Source organism: Zalophus californianus, chromosome 1 (genome assembly GCF_009762305.2).
Source record: "Zalophus californianus isolate mZalCal1 chromosome 1, mZalCal1.pri.v2, whole genome shotgun sequence".
In the NCBI taxonomy this organism is placed as follows: Eukaryota; Metazoa; Chordata; class Mammalia; order Carnivora; family Otariidae; genus Zalophus; species Zalophus californianus.
Genome location: NC_045595.1, coordinates 149,465,681 through 149,480,574, shown reverse-complemented (window position 1 = coordinate 149,480,574; position 14,894 = coordinate 149,465,681). Strand labels below are relative to the sequence as shown.

Genomic DNA, 14,894 nt, shown 5'->3' with positions numbered 1-14,894 from the left:
AAGATATAGAATAGTTCCGTTACCCCAAAAAGTTCCTCTTACTCCTGTGCAGTTAATCTGCCTGGCTTTACCCTTAGCCCCAAACCAACCACCAATCTACTGTTATCACAATAATTAAACACTGGGTTCCTTTAGGTAAACATAAGAGTAATGAGGATCAGTTTTGAAAATCATTTAATTAGGGGGCGCCTGGGTGGCTCAGCCGGTTAAGCAGCTGCCCTCAGCTCAGGTCATGGTCCCAGGGTCCTGGGACCAAGCCTGACGTCAGGCTCCCTGCTCCGCAGAGAGCCTGCTTCTCCCTCTGCCTCAGCCTGCTGCTCTGCCTGTCTGTACTTTCTCTCTGTCAAATAAATAAAATCTTAAAAAAAAGAAAATTGTTTAATTAAAAATGTCCCCAACACTTTAAATAGGAGACTTCAAAACTCGGGTTGAATTAAAAAAAAAAAAATCAAAATGTGTACACTTCAATGTTCTAGATTATGCATAATATTCTAAAACTATTACTACTGTTTAAGTGATAAAATAGTATCAGGAACAGGGTGGGGGGATGGGTTAGCCTGGTGATGGGTATTAAAGAGGGCACATTCTGCATGGAGCACCAGGTGTTATGCACAAACAATGAATCATGGAACACTACATCAAAAACTAATGATGTAATGTATGGTGATTAACATAACAATAAAAAAATTTAAAAAAAAGAATACATAGAAATCATACAGTTCACAAAGGAAAAGAGACAGAAGACAGAAAAATCACGGATTGTAGCAGAGCTGCTCTGAATTAAAATAGTGGCTTATCCACAGAAACCTTCTCCAGCCTAAAACAAATATGGCTTCTTTCATTCTTAAGTTTTCTCATCTGTTCCATCAGGAAGTCAATGCTGAGAGTACCTGAAGCTTATGTCTAAATCTATGGTCTTTTAAATCCTTTTGCAAAAAGGGTCCATAAGTTTCCCTTTCTTCTAAAGCTCTCTAAGAAGTGAAAGACATAATTTAGCTAAAGTGTTTTTATACTATAAAGTCCCATGGGAAGCGAATCTTTTATTTTATTCAGGTTAGCGTCTCCAGTGCCTAACACAGTGAGTACAACAAATGCTCAAAAATTGCTGAGTTACTGATCTAGGTAACTAGGTCTGTTTTCATGCTGAACCTGAGTAACTCCTAAATCTGTTTCAATTAACAAGTTAAATAATTATTCCAGGATCAAACACCATCTTAAAAATGTTGTACAAGTAACCAAATCTTCCATAATTTTAGTTTTAACCAAAGAACTGAAGAAAACTGGTAAGATGCTTATAATACAGAACAGTGGCTTTTTTTGGCTTACTATGTAAACCAATCACCAAAAAATAATCCATTCTTAAGTTGTTTTGTTCTAAAGGATGGTATGTTTTGAGTCGGGGTATTCTCAGAGCCCAGATTTCAGTATGTTAGTTGATATAAGCTCTAGGCTCTGAGAACACCCCAACTCAGAACTATTTGTTTTTTTACCTATACGATGCTGTTCGGGTGACTCATGGCCCTGGTTAATTTGATTCTATTTGTCACATAAAAAGTTGTCTCATTCTATTAATTCTCCATGCCTAGATAAAAAATATAGAAAAACTGATTACACCTAATTCCATAATGAGTTTTATTCCTAAAAAAAAAAAGAAAGCACAATATTGGTCAAAATAACAAAAATGAAACTTTAAAACAATACAATTCATTATAATTACATATAAAACTTATAAAGGATAAATACTTCAATTTAAGTTTTAAATCGCCCCTTAAATGGACATTATAAATTAGCAAGTGCTTAAGGCTCTTTTTTCCTTAGGAAAACTACCTTAGGTAACATAAACAGAAAAGAGGTAGTTAGCTTTCTACCCATAGCAAGGCTTGGATAAACACCTAAATTCTTACACTCCAATCTGCCTCATCAGAAAGCATCACTGGCCATCAAACTCTTTTAATCATTACTAAACCACATGACTCAATTTCAAGATACTCTCATAACTACGTTACAAAGTCCAAGACAGGTCAGAACTAATCTTCGATGTATTGCATTTTGTGCAATTCTGTGTCCTGGTGACTTAACATGGCTCCTGGCTCACAGCAGCCAATCTGAATCACAACATAAAATGGAATCTACCTGGGACACATTCTTAAGGCAAAATTCTTTTTGCTATATGTTGATTCTAAATAGCTTCAATTATGCTTCTTACTGATAATTTCAAAAGGTAAGACCTGTCATTCTTACCTAATGAGTGAGAGATAAAGAAATTTTATGTGGGACTGTCACAAATACCCTACCTTTCTTGGGAAGTAGAGAACAAAATGTTCCAAATTAAGTTTTATTTAGATTAGTCAATGATGTGATGGACAACTAAAAAATATTGGGACTAATTTCATTTGCCATACATGAAAGTCAGCTAAGTGTCAAAATCACAATTGTTGGCCACCTCTAAGGCTATAGGCTACTTTTCAATCATATCAGTGTATTTACCAGTGTATTTATCAGTATATATAAATATTATATATTTATTGGTGGATAATTTTAATTTGTGGAAGAAAAGGGTTAATAGATGGAAATTTTAGAGTTTATAAGTAAAAACTTAAAAAACTAGTAGAAACCTGAAGAGAGCTAAGAAATTCTTACCAAGATTGACAAATGCTGTGATTAACTAGAAGCCACAGAAAATTTGACAAAGGTGAAACTAGGGGTATAAATTAAAACATTCCTTGGGCGCCTGGGTGGCTCAGTCATTAAGCGTCTGCCTTCGGCTCAGGTCATTATCCCAGGGTCCTGGGATCGAGCCCTGCATCGGGCTCCCTGCTCCGCGGGAAGCCTGCTTCTCCCTCTCCCATTCCCCCTGCTTGTGTTCCCTCTCTCTCTCTCTCTCTCTCTGTGTCAAATAAATAAACAAAATCTTTAAAAAAAAATTAAAACATTCCTTAAAAGATGCTAAGAATCAAAGAACTATCAAAACAAGAAATGTTAAGAGTAGGACAAAAATTCCCTTCTGTAATCATTCAAGTATCTATTATTATGTATTCAGCACTATGTTAGCAGTTTGGGGGAATAAAAAGTTATAAAACATAGTCCCTGTTCCCAAAGAGCTAATACTGTTAGAGAAACAAGACACAGACATTCTATGTCATGCACCATTTAAATAACAATCCAAATAAAACATACAGGAACGAAGGCAAGGGATGGATAGCTGTGGGTACAGTGGTTGAGAAGGCTTCATGGCCAAGACTGAACCTGATCCGGGCCCTAAGAAGTAGAATTTTAATAGACAGAAGTTGAGAAGAGCATGAGCAAAGGTGAGAAGATGAGAGAGGACAGAGTGGTCCAGCATTCATCAAGGAGACAAAAGGGACATAGGCGTGGGGGACAGGTCACATCAGTCATATTGGGGAGAGTTTTAAACGCTATTCTTATACAATTTTAAGTCATGAAATTTTAGTGAACATGATTAATATATTTCAATATTTAATCTGTAGCATGACTTGGAATGTATCTTCATGAGAAACTGTTTTAGAATTGATTGGAGAAGGAGTCAGAGCTGGAGGAATAAAGAGTAATATCAGAAGTGATGTTGTAAACCAGAAGTTCTCAAGGTGGTCCGTGGACCCCTTGGGAGTCACTGGGACCCTTTTAAAGGACCTGTGAGGTTGAAATTATGTTCATAATACTATTAAGATGGTATTTGCCTATTTCACTGTGTTGACGTTTGCACCGATGGCACAAAAAACAATGGTGAATAAACTGCTGGTGTCAAGACAGTGGAACCAAAATGTACCAGGCAGCATTGTATTCTTTTGTTTTTTAAAACAGCTTTATTGAGGTATAACTGATGTATAATAAATAGCATATATTTAAAGTGTACAACTTGGTGAATTTTTACATATATGGACATGGGAGAAACCATCGCTATAATCAAGATGGCAAACACTTTGACCCTGTCCAAGTTTCCCTGTGATCCTTAGTAACCCACCTCTCTCTGGCCCCTTGTTCTTGATCTTTTTTGGTCACTATAAATTTATTTGCAAGTTCTACAATTTTATATAAATGGAATCATATAGAAAGTACTCCTTTTTCATGCTAACGCTAACCAAAGGCAAACTAAACAAAGTAGACTTCAGAACAAGGAAAAACCCAGGAGAAAGAGGATCATTTCATCATGATGTAAGATTAATCGATTAAGAGGACATAGTAATCCTAAATGTATATGAACCTAATAACAGTTTCAAAATACATGACACAAAAATTGACCAACCTAAACTGAAAAAGAAACATATATACAATTATAGTTGGGAAATTTCCATACCTTTCTCTATATAATGGGCAGAACAAGTGTACAGAAAATCAGTAAAGGTTACAGGAGACCTAAAACAATTGACTTGAATGACATTTACAAAAAACAACAATAGGAGAATACATATTACTTTCAAGTGTACCTGGAACATTAATCAAGAATGACTGTATTCTGGGCAGTAAACAATAAATTTCAAAGGACTGAAATCATATAAAATATGTTCTCTGACCACAATGGACTTAAATTAGAAACCAACAACAGAAAGATAGCTGGAAAATCCCCAAATATTTGGAAACTAAACATTGTACTTCTAAATAATCCATAAGTCAAACAATACATCACAAAGGGAATTAGAAAACATTTGAACAGAATGAAAATGATTTTGGAACCTGGTATCATGAAACACATGAGCTTGAAAGTTTCTTAATACTTAAAGACTTCTCTGATGAGAATGGTGATATTAACAAATGTCATTTTTTTAATGAAGTATATAGAAATGTGTCAACATTTGGAAGATCTATATAACTCAGTAAACCAATATTTTCCAAATGGCCAATGAAAGGCATTACAAAAGAGCCATTCCATGCAAGATGGACCAATGGATTTTATTGTAAAAGTACAAAGAGTTCATTGACTATGCGTTCAGATTCTGTACTGCAACAAACCAACCTTTAAGAAACTACCTCTTGTCAAGTTTGGTGGTGTATAAAAAAAATTCACAATTTTCTAAAAAAGTTTCTAAAATAGTCCTATTTTTTTCAGCCACATATGTGTGTGAGGCAACATATTCTTCATATACTTCAAACAAATTGACAAATTTTAACAGACTGAATAAGGAAGCAGAAGAATACAGCTATCTTCTATGAAGCCAGACATTAACAAGACTTGCAAAAATGTAAAACAATGCCACTCCTCTTATAACATTTAAAAATTTTTTGAATATAGTTATTTTCTTTTTTAATATCACTACCAATCTCATTAGAATAGTTATTTTCATAAAAATATTATGTTCACATAAAACAATGATTTTATTTTAAATGAATTAATAAAAATTTTAAAAATTTATCTGTTTTAATGTTTAACTACCCATCATTTTCTAACAGATGGAAGAAAGCTTAAAATAGTTAAGTAGTAAGACTTGGTGAATGAATGAATTATATTGGTAAAAGGAAAACAACTTAGGTACCTATGATGTAAGACTTGGTGCTCAGAAATCTCTGAGATTAAGGGCGCCTGGGTGGCTCAGATGGTTAAGCATCTGCCTTCGGCTCAGGTCATGATCCCAGGGTCCTGGGATCGAGTCCTGCATCGGGCTCTCTGCTCTGCGGGGAGCCTGCTTCTCCCTCTGCCTCTCTCTCCCTCTGCCTCTCTCGAATAAATAAAATCTTTAGAATAAAAAAAAGAAATCTCTGAGATTAAAAAATGATATAATCATAATGAATTTTTTTGTTCATAACAGATTTCCCTGTTCTAATCCAGAGGATTAATCACCATAATTGAGCTGACCAAAAACTCATTCAGTTGAAAACATCAAGTTGTACAAGGGCTCAATTAGAATTCCGGCACACTACCAAAAGGCCTTTTATATCCACACTTAATGGACAGGACACATGTCTGCCCAGTGCTGTCATGCCTGGGCTGAGAAAGAACAACTGATGGAGTCAGATGGGAGATTCATGCAAGGTAGAGCGAGCCCAGACTCAGCAGACATAGAAGTCCTGACCCCAGCTGTGGGGTCCCTAAAGAACTAGATGTATTCGGACCCTGTGTATGCATACAGTGCAGCAGTTAAAGCTCACAGGACAGACTGCTTGGGTTACTCTTTTCCTTAGCTGTAGAATTTCAGAAAAGGTTTACTTCTTTGTGCCTCTTTTTTCTTAAAACAGGGATAGTTTTAATTTTTTTTTAAAGATTTTATTTATTTATTTGACAGAGAAAGAGAGCGAGAGAGGGAACACAAGCAGGGGGAGTGGGAGAGGGAGAAGCAGGCTTCCCGCCAAGCAGGGAGCCCGATGCAGGGCTCGATCCCACGACGCTGGGATCATGACCTGAGCCAAAGGCAGACGCTGAACCAACTGAGCCACCCAGGTGCCCGAAAACAGGGATAATTATTATACCATAGGGTTACTTGATGATTATAAATGTAAAGCACTTAGAAAAGCACCAAGTATAAGAAGTACTTGATAAATATTACTATTACACAATGTTTTACCTGAAATATGGAGTACAAAAGTACTAATCTACAGGATGGGTGACAGTGCAAGAAATATAATAAAAGACTCTAAAAGTTAACTATGATATCTAAAAGTTCCAGGGTTAAAGACTTATAAAGTGATCACAGATAATGTTACAAGAAAAAAATTATCTCAAAATTATCATTTGAAAATGAGTAAATAGATTTGGTATAGACTTTCTTTCTTTTTTTTTTTTTTTTTTAAGAATTTATTTATTTATTTGACAGGGAGAAACACAGCCAGAGAGGGAACACGAGCATGGGGAGTGGGAGAGGGAGACGCAGGCTTCCCTCTGAGCAGGGAGCCCGATGCGTGACTCAATCCCAGGACCCTGGGATCATGACCTGAACCGAAGGCAGACGCTTAATGACTGAGCCACCCAGGCGCCCTTGGTATAGACTTTCGATTCAGAAAGCATCTACTGAATGTTTTCAAAACTGATGCATTCTTTCATGTTATGAGAAAAATATATACTCAACTAACAATTCTGAGACAGTGATATATTTTTCCTTTTTTTTATAAAAAGCAAAATTTAAGTAAGCATTTAAAAAAATTTTTAAAGCTACAAAGCATTGATCATTGTATTATAATAACTATGTAAATGTCAGCATCTACACCTTGACTTGAAGTGAAAAAAAGAAAAATATAGGCTGAATGGAAAAGGAAATAGGTGATGTGGATTAAGGAATGCACTTGTTGTGATGAGCACTGGGTAATCTATGGGATGCTGAATCACTATGTTGTACACCTGAAACTAACATTACACTGTATGTTAACTAACTGGAATTTAAATAAAAACTTAAAAAAAAAAGTCTAAGGACTATCAGCCTATGTGAGAGGAAAATCCAGAGAGTGGGTAATGGTGACAGACAGGAGGAGAGCAGTGCAGGGGGCCGGATAGTAGGAGCATGACAGCCTGCAGTGATGGCGAAATACTTCTCTGGACAATGGACCAGGGGCAGGATAAAGGACTCTGGAGCCCTGACCTGATTGTGGGTAAGGCAGAGTCATCCAAACAGCTTCCTAGAACTACTCCCATTCCTGCCTCATGCCTAAGACACACACAGAAACCAGAACAGGGAGTTTGCGAAATCACCCCACAAAATAAGCTGGCAGTTTGAGCCAGAAAACACTTAAAAGAGGATATGGTAGTCTGCAAACTCTGCTGTCAGTTATGTCAACACATGACAAAGAATTTCCACATTCTTACTTCCGCAAGCACTCCCATACTTCTGCAGGACTTCTGCAATCAAACACCAGGAGCCCAGCACACTCTGCCTCAGTCCATTAACCTGTACTAACCCCCCAGAGCAGGGAGGGATGGGGGCAGCAGTAGCCTGGAATGCCTCCAGGCTTTCGCGAATGCTTCTTCAAGTAATAATCAGTGCTGTACTTCCATCTGCCTCACTAACAGAACACAAATGTATATGTAGGACAGGAGGAAATAAAGTTGTATACACAATCTATGCTTCCCATACACGCCAAACCAGCCCCGGGAATGTTTAAAGGCGAACGAGAGAGTGTGTAAGAAGTTTGCTGAGTAGGAAAAGAGTGACAAGTCCGCTCATTCGAGTGAGACGACCATTACACTTCACCCGAGCAAATCTTTTAGCTTGAGTGGATAAAATACTTAAGACTTACAGTGACCACTTTTGAGAGAAGATGACAGTGAAGGAATAAGGTACCAGAGAAGTTCTAATTTGTGATCTTTTCTCAAGAATAAATTATTACCAAGATTAAAAGGAATGTATTGACTTACCTGGAAAATACCTGCCTTGTCGTCAAATAGGCTGACAAAATATTTATAGTCAGCATAAGCCCAGAATTTGGAATGATCATAATCTCTAAATGGTCCATACATAGTAGGCTGGTCACAGTTCCAGGTCAGGAACTCTTCAAGTGTAGCTTCTACGTAACCACATGTTGTTTCAAACTGAGGAACTGCAATGGAAAAGAACTCAATTTTAAATGTACACTGAACACAATTTCCAAAATTGTTTGTTTAAATGATGATAATTTCAACCAAAAAAAGTTATCATTTAACATTAATTAAAAATTACTTTTGTGCTTGCTATATAATTAGAACCATCTACAACACTCACAATACTCATGATTTAACATAAACGTAAAAAGGTTTTAACCTTAAGATTAAAGACTACCCTTAGGATAGCCTGATTCAGTAGTCCAGTGGTATACTTTATTTTTTTTTTTAAGATTTTATTTATTTGACAGAGAGAGAGAGAGAGAGAGAGTGCGCGCAAGCAGGGGGGAGGGGCAGAGGGAGAGGGAGAAGCAAACTCCCCACTGAGCAGAGAGCCGGATATGGGATTCGATCCTAGGACCCCGAGATCATGACCTGAGCTGAAGGCAGACGCTTAACCGTCTGAGCCACCCAGGTGCCTCAGTGGTATACTTTAGATTATTAATTTTCCAAGATGATGTTTTCAGGGGTCTATGAGGTCTAAACTATTTTCACAATAATACCCTGATGTTTTTCATTCTCATTCTCTCACGAGTGTACAGTGGGGTTCACCAGAAGCTACATGACATTGGTTGATGTCACTGCTCTGACAACTAGTGGAATACATATTTATGTTTTTGTATTTTAATAATGTCTCAGTTTTAATTTATAATACGGTAAGCATCACTAGATATAATCCTCATTGACAAAAGCTCATTGGGGAACTCAATTTTTTTTAAAGGTACAGCATTTATTTATTTATTTTAAGATTTTTATTTTTATTTTTGGGCAGAGAGAGAGACAGCGAGAGAAGGAACACAAGCAGGGGGAGTGGGAAAGGGAGAAGCAGCCTTCCTGCCGAGCAGGGAGCCCGATGCTAGACTCGATCCCAGGACCCTGGGATCATGACCTGAGCCGGAGGCAGATGCTTAACGACTGAGCCACCCAGGCGCCCCAGGTACAGCATTTATTGCGTTTCCAAATATTACAGAAAATATGGAATGCTTCATGAAGTTGCATGTCATCCTTGTGAAGGGGCCATGCTAAGCTTCTCTGTGCTTTGTACAGAATACAAACGTATATGTAGGACAGGAGGAAATAAAGTTCTATACACAATCTATGCTTCCCATACACGCCAAACCAGCCCAGGGACTATTTAAAGGCGAACGAGAGAGTGTGTAAGAAGTTTGCTGAGGAGGAAAAGAGTGACAAGGCTGCTCATCTGAGTGAGACGACCATTACACTTCACCTGAGCAAATCTGTACTGGGGAACTCAATAATTTTTAAGTGCAAAGGGATCCTGAGACCAAAAATTTGAGAGCTACTTCTCCAGATTAAAAAGGAAAAAAAAGCAATGACATCTTTTGAAAATTTTCTGACTATATATAGCACATATATCATACATAGCTCCTCAGAATCATTAAGTGGCCAATGGCAACTTAAAGTCTGTTCATTTATTCATTAACTCATTTATTTCAGAATCGTTTATTAAGTACCTAATTTGTAACTAGCACTGTACTCAGGCTTGTGGGAACATAAAAGAGAAGTAATACTCTTGAATTGAGAACATACTTAGACAAAGCCAAAACTTTAGCCAGAATAATAGGAAATTTGAGGCATTACCTAATTAAATGCAAAATTTTGTGCCTCAGACACATAGGAAAAGGCAAAGACCCAGAGAAGAGGGTTGATCAGGAAAGCTGAGAGAGAAGTCTATTGTCTGTCCAGAATGGTTTGTTATTATGGGGATGACTTATTCATATAAGAACTATTCTTCCAAATAGTGATAAAATGAAATTTTTTTGGTAACAAGCAGAATATTGTCAATGCACACTGGGAAGTTAATATTCAAGAAATCTGATTATGGTCAGCATGAAATCCTTTTAAGTGATACAGATCTCCTGCATGTAAATCAGTTAGCACAATACATGAAACATAGCAGATGCTCAGTAACAGGCACTAATTCGGATTCTTATATTAACTTCAAAAGTTAGCTGAATTAGTAGTAAGAGGAGAAGGGTATTCAAACTCTTCTTTCAACAGCTTTTATCTTTTCCCTCCATTTCTACCTGAACTGCCTAGAATTATCTTGATCTTCTTTCCCCCTCCTCTCTTTTTCCTATAACTTCAGAATGGTGGAGAAGTAAATGACAGGAGGGTGTATGTCAAAGAGTCATCCTAATTCATCTACTTCATCAACCTGTCATCTGACCTTGAGAAGCAGGAAGACTTTACAGGGGTACATTTATCTAAAAGGTAAAAATCTGCAATATTAAGAACTATTTAAATTCAACAACTTTTGAGAAGCACTCAGAACAGTGCCTGCCACTGTAACCCATCTATATATATATATATATATATGTATATATATATATATATACATATATATATATACTTAATATTAACAACATCATCACTAAGAATTTACCCCAACAACAGGGGCACCTGGGTGGCTCAGTCAGTTCAGCGTCTGCCTTCGGCTCAGGTCATGATCCCAGGGTCCTGGGATTGAGCCCCGAATCCAGCTCTCTGCCTGGCAGGGAGCCTGCTTCTCCCTCTCCCTCTGCTTCTCCCCTCTGCTTGTTCTCTCTCTCAAATAAATAAAATCTTAAAGAAAAAAAAAAGAATTTACCCCAACAACATAGGAATATACAGAGTTTTTTTTAACAAACAAAAACCCATGTGGCAAGACAGCTGCATGGTTCTGGGAAATAGGAGTCATTTTATAGTCATTTCAGTAAGCTCCAAGGGAAGCCTGAAGTCATTACACTGTCTTATGAGTTTTCACTTCATAAAATTCAGTCCAACTGATCGAACTGAATACTAAAGCTATTACTTGAGATACTTGTCCCTGGGGGGTACAATAGTAGGCCGGTTTTCACAGACATGTCTGTATTGCAGCCTTATCAAGGGACTTTGTTCTCTGTCACAGCAAGTTCTGTACTTTAAAAAATTAAAATCTAAAAGGGCAAAAATTACATGTGAGAACTGTTACTGTCAGGAGAAAATTACAATGAATGCAATGAATGGAAATGACAGACTTTTTTACATTTACATAGTGATTTCAAAATAGAATCTTTTGAATGTTTCCTTCCTGGAAGTAGCAGCACCAAAGGTACTGTTTTCATTCTGTTATCATGACAATTTCTTTCTGGGTAGTACAGTTGTTTTTCTTAGTTTATTTCCTGCAAAGCAATTATTCCTTTCTAACTTTATTATTATTGTTCTTTCATTTAACATTGAAGTAGCCTAGGCAGCTGCAATTTTCATCCCACTTACTGTCAAAGTGTTAGGTAAGAAGAAGCTCAACTGAGCTCAGGATTTGGAAGTAGTGTGTAAGTTGAGTTTGCCTTAACCCTCATAAAAGGGAGTCCTAAAATATGTTTTGCAGAGTAGGGAAACAAATATTTCTCAATTTTGTTAGACTTCATCATTTCTTTTATTTATTTATTTAACAGAGAGAGGAAGAGCGAGCACAAGCAGGGGGAGGAACAGAGAGAGAGAGAGAGAGAAACAGGCTCCCAGCTGAGCAGGGGAGCCCAACACTGCAGCTCCATCCCCGGGATCCAGGATCATGACCTGAGCCAAAGACAGCCGCTTAACCGACTGAGCCACCCAGGCGCCCCTAGACTTCATCATTTTACAAGCAAGAAACACTGCATGGAATGTGGGTACTTTTGACCATCATTGCACCCCCATCTACAAATGCTTACTTAGGGTTATTTCTACAACTGTTTTTCCCAAATTACTGCCAATTGAGGTATAGTATTGCCACTGGGCCCATATGATCCAAATGAATTTAATCCAGAATCGTTTCAAAGAGCTATGAGATATTATTATCTGCTTCTGAAAATAAACTAAGAGATACATATAATTCAAATAGTAATAATTACCAATACTACTGTCTCAAGCATTCTAGAAAAACTCAAACCAAGACCTAAAACAAAAATAAGAAATACATTCAATAGGAAGGAAACAAAGTTATCACTGATTATAAGATCAGGTGCCTGTCTTCAGAGAAAACCCACAAAAATAAACTAAAAAACTACATACACTAATAAATAGCTGCATAAAAAAATAAACATACAAAAATAAATGGCTTTTAAAAATCTCATCGCAACTAGCTAGAAAAATATAATAGGTAAAAATATTTTCCTTCATACCAGCTATAAAAAGTTTATATTTATAATATTTAAAAAAATTTGTAGACCTGTATGAAAACCCCAATCTTTTCATTAAGAGATGAAATGGACTTGCTAGGTGAAAATGCCACGTTTGTGTGTAATAAGGTAACACTATTATCACAAGGTAGATTCTTTCTGAATTAACTTACAACACTTAATGAATTTTCACTTAAAATCCCAATAGGATTTGTTTAATATGAGTACATTATTTAACTCTAAAATTCACTTAGAGGAATAAAATTCAATAACATCTAAGAAAATACTGAGAAAGAAGAGTAATTAGGGAGGATGAATTGTTCTTTCAAATATTAAAATATGTATCAGTTGCTAAAATAGCATTTAAGAAATGTTTTACAGGCTTCAAAACTGATAGCGCAATACGTGGTCCAAAAACAGATGCTGGAATTTATAAGAATACAGTAGTATAATAAAGATGATTTCAAAGTCAGTAGGGGTAAACAGGATTATTCAGTAAATGGTACTGAAATAAAAGGTATTGTTATTTCCAACTTAACTAAAAAAGTCAGCGAACACCATACATCAAAATAAATAAGGAAAGGATAAAGAGTAAAATGTAAAAGGGAAATAAGCTATCAGGAGAAAATATTAGAATATTTACCTATTTTTAAGATACAAAAAGAATTTCTAAGTAAATAAAATAAGAATAAAATGTTAATGAGATTGGACTATAATATTAGTCCAGTTTTTTTTTTTAAAGATAAATCTCAGTTTGGGTAAAGGAGTGGCAAAACAGGCACCCTCACATGTTCTGACAGGAGAGTAAATGGAAACCACCTTTCTGTGAAGCACTTTGCCATGTGTACCAAAGGCCTTTCATTCTTTCACTCCACAAATATCTGAGTGTCCACTTGGTGCTCAGTCCATGGTGAGGCCTGACCCAGGCCCTCGGGAAGGAGCCCTTCTTGAGGGGAGGAGAGACTTCAAACAGTTAATTACTTACAGACTAACCACGTGATTCTAAAACTGAGCTAAGTGCTACTGGGAAATACAAGGTGCTCTGGTACAACGAGAAGCTGCCCCTGATTTGGGAGGCAGAGGCGCTGTGATCAGGAAAGACTTCGATGAGAAAATGATATTTGAGCTAAGATCGGAAGGAAGAAGAGGAGTTAACCAGGGAAAGCTGCAGTAAGGGAAAATGGGAAAGGAGAAAAGAAAGGCTGGACTCTATATGCAAAGGCCTTGAAGAAAGGAGAAGCAAACCTCTGGAAATACAAAAGCTGGAAAGAAAATATTTGTTTGGCCAGAGCTCAGGGAGAGGGATTAAGCTGATGAGGCAAACAGGGATTTCTACACCACACAAAAATTTTGGCCCTTAGCCTAAGGGTTATGGAAGAAACTTAAGGGTTTTAAACAGAAAAACACGATGAGATTTGTTTTTTTAAAAACCTGTCTCTGGTTTCAATATGAAAAATGGCCTGGATCAGGAGGGAAGGAGGTGCAGAGGGACCAGGGACGAGACTACTGCAACTATGTTGGTGAGAGAGAGCAGGGTAACCCCGTCTAGACGATGGCCATGGGGAATGAGAGAAGCAGGTGGATTGCTACATATTTTTAGTGTGTAAGTCACAGGGTCACCAGACAACACTCAGAGGGGCAATCAGATGATTCAGAAGTTTCTGGTGTAAGAAGGTTCATGCATAGTGCTGCAACTCGTGATAACATTCACACCCTTTGACCCAGTCATTCTCCTTCTAGGAATCTATCCTAGGGAAATAATCAGAAACTTGAACAAGATTTGTTTTCCAAAGATGCTCACTACAGTCTTATTTATAAATCTGAAGCTTCTAAGCAATCTACATAATCAAAAGGAAAAAATTTTAAATTCATTATGATACTAGCATACAACAGAGTGTTAGCCATTTAAAAGTCACACTTAACATCAAGAGAAACTGCTTAGGACATGTGAAGTGAAAAAAAAAAAAAAGCAGGCCGTGAAAATTAATACAACTTTATTTTTAAAATACAAAAAGTCCTGCATAAACAGTTATCGGAGTGTAACTAGTGGTTCTCTCTTGGTAATAGGACAAGTGTTTTTACATTTCTTTGGATCTTCCCCTTTTTTCAATGTTCTCTACAATGAGGAAGTCATACTTTTATTTTTTAATTATTTCTATTTTTAAATAACATTTGTGGAGCATTTACTATGTGCTAGGCACTGTTCTACATGTTTTATGCATACAAACACATTTAAT

General features: G+C 36.8%; 1 protein-coding gene and 1 pseudogene across 1 annotated transcript in view; both read right to left on the bottom strand.

Moving 5' to 3' along the window:
• HSPBAP1 (HSPB1 associated protein 1) overlaps positions 1 to 14,894 on the bottom strand; it is a 61,928-nt gene that overhangs the window by 28,765 nt on the left and 18,269 nt on the right. The window contains exon 3 of the mRNA XM_027584173.1: positions 8,297 to 8,478. Coding sequence (XP_027439974.1) covers positions 8,297 to 8,478 — 182 coding nt within the window. The remainder of the gene's footprint in view (positions 1 to 8,296; positions 8,479 to 14,894) is intronic.
• LOC113919063 lies at positions 9,488 to 9,583 on the bottom strand (annotated as a pseudogene).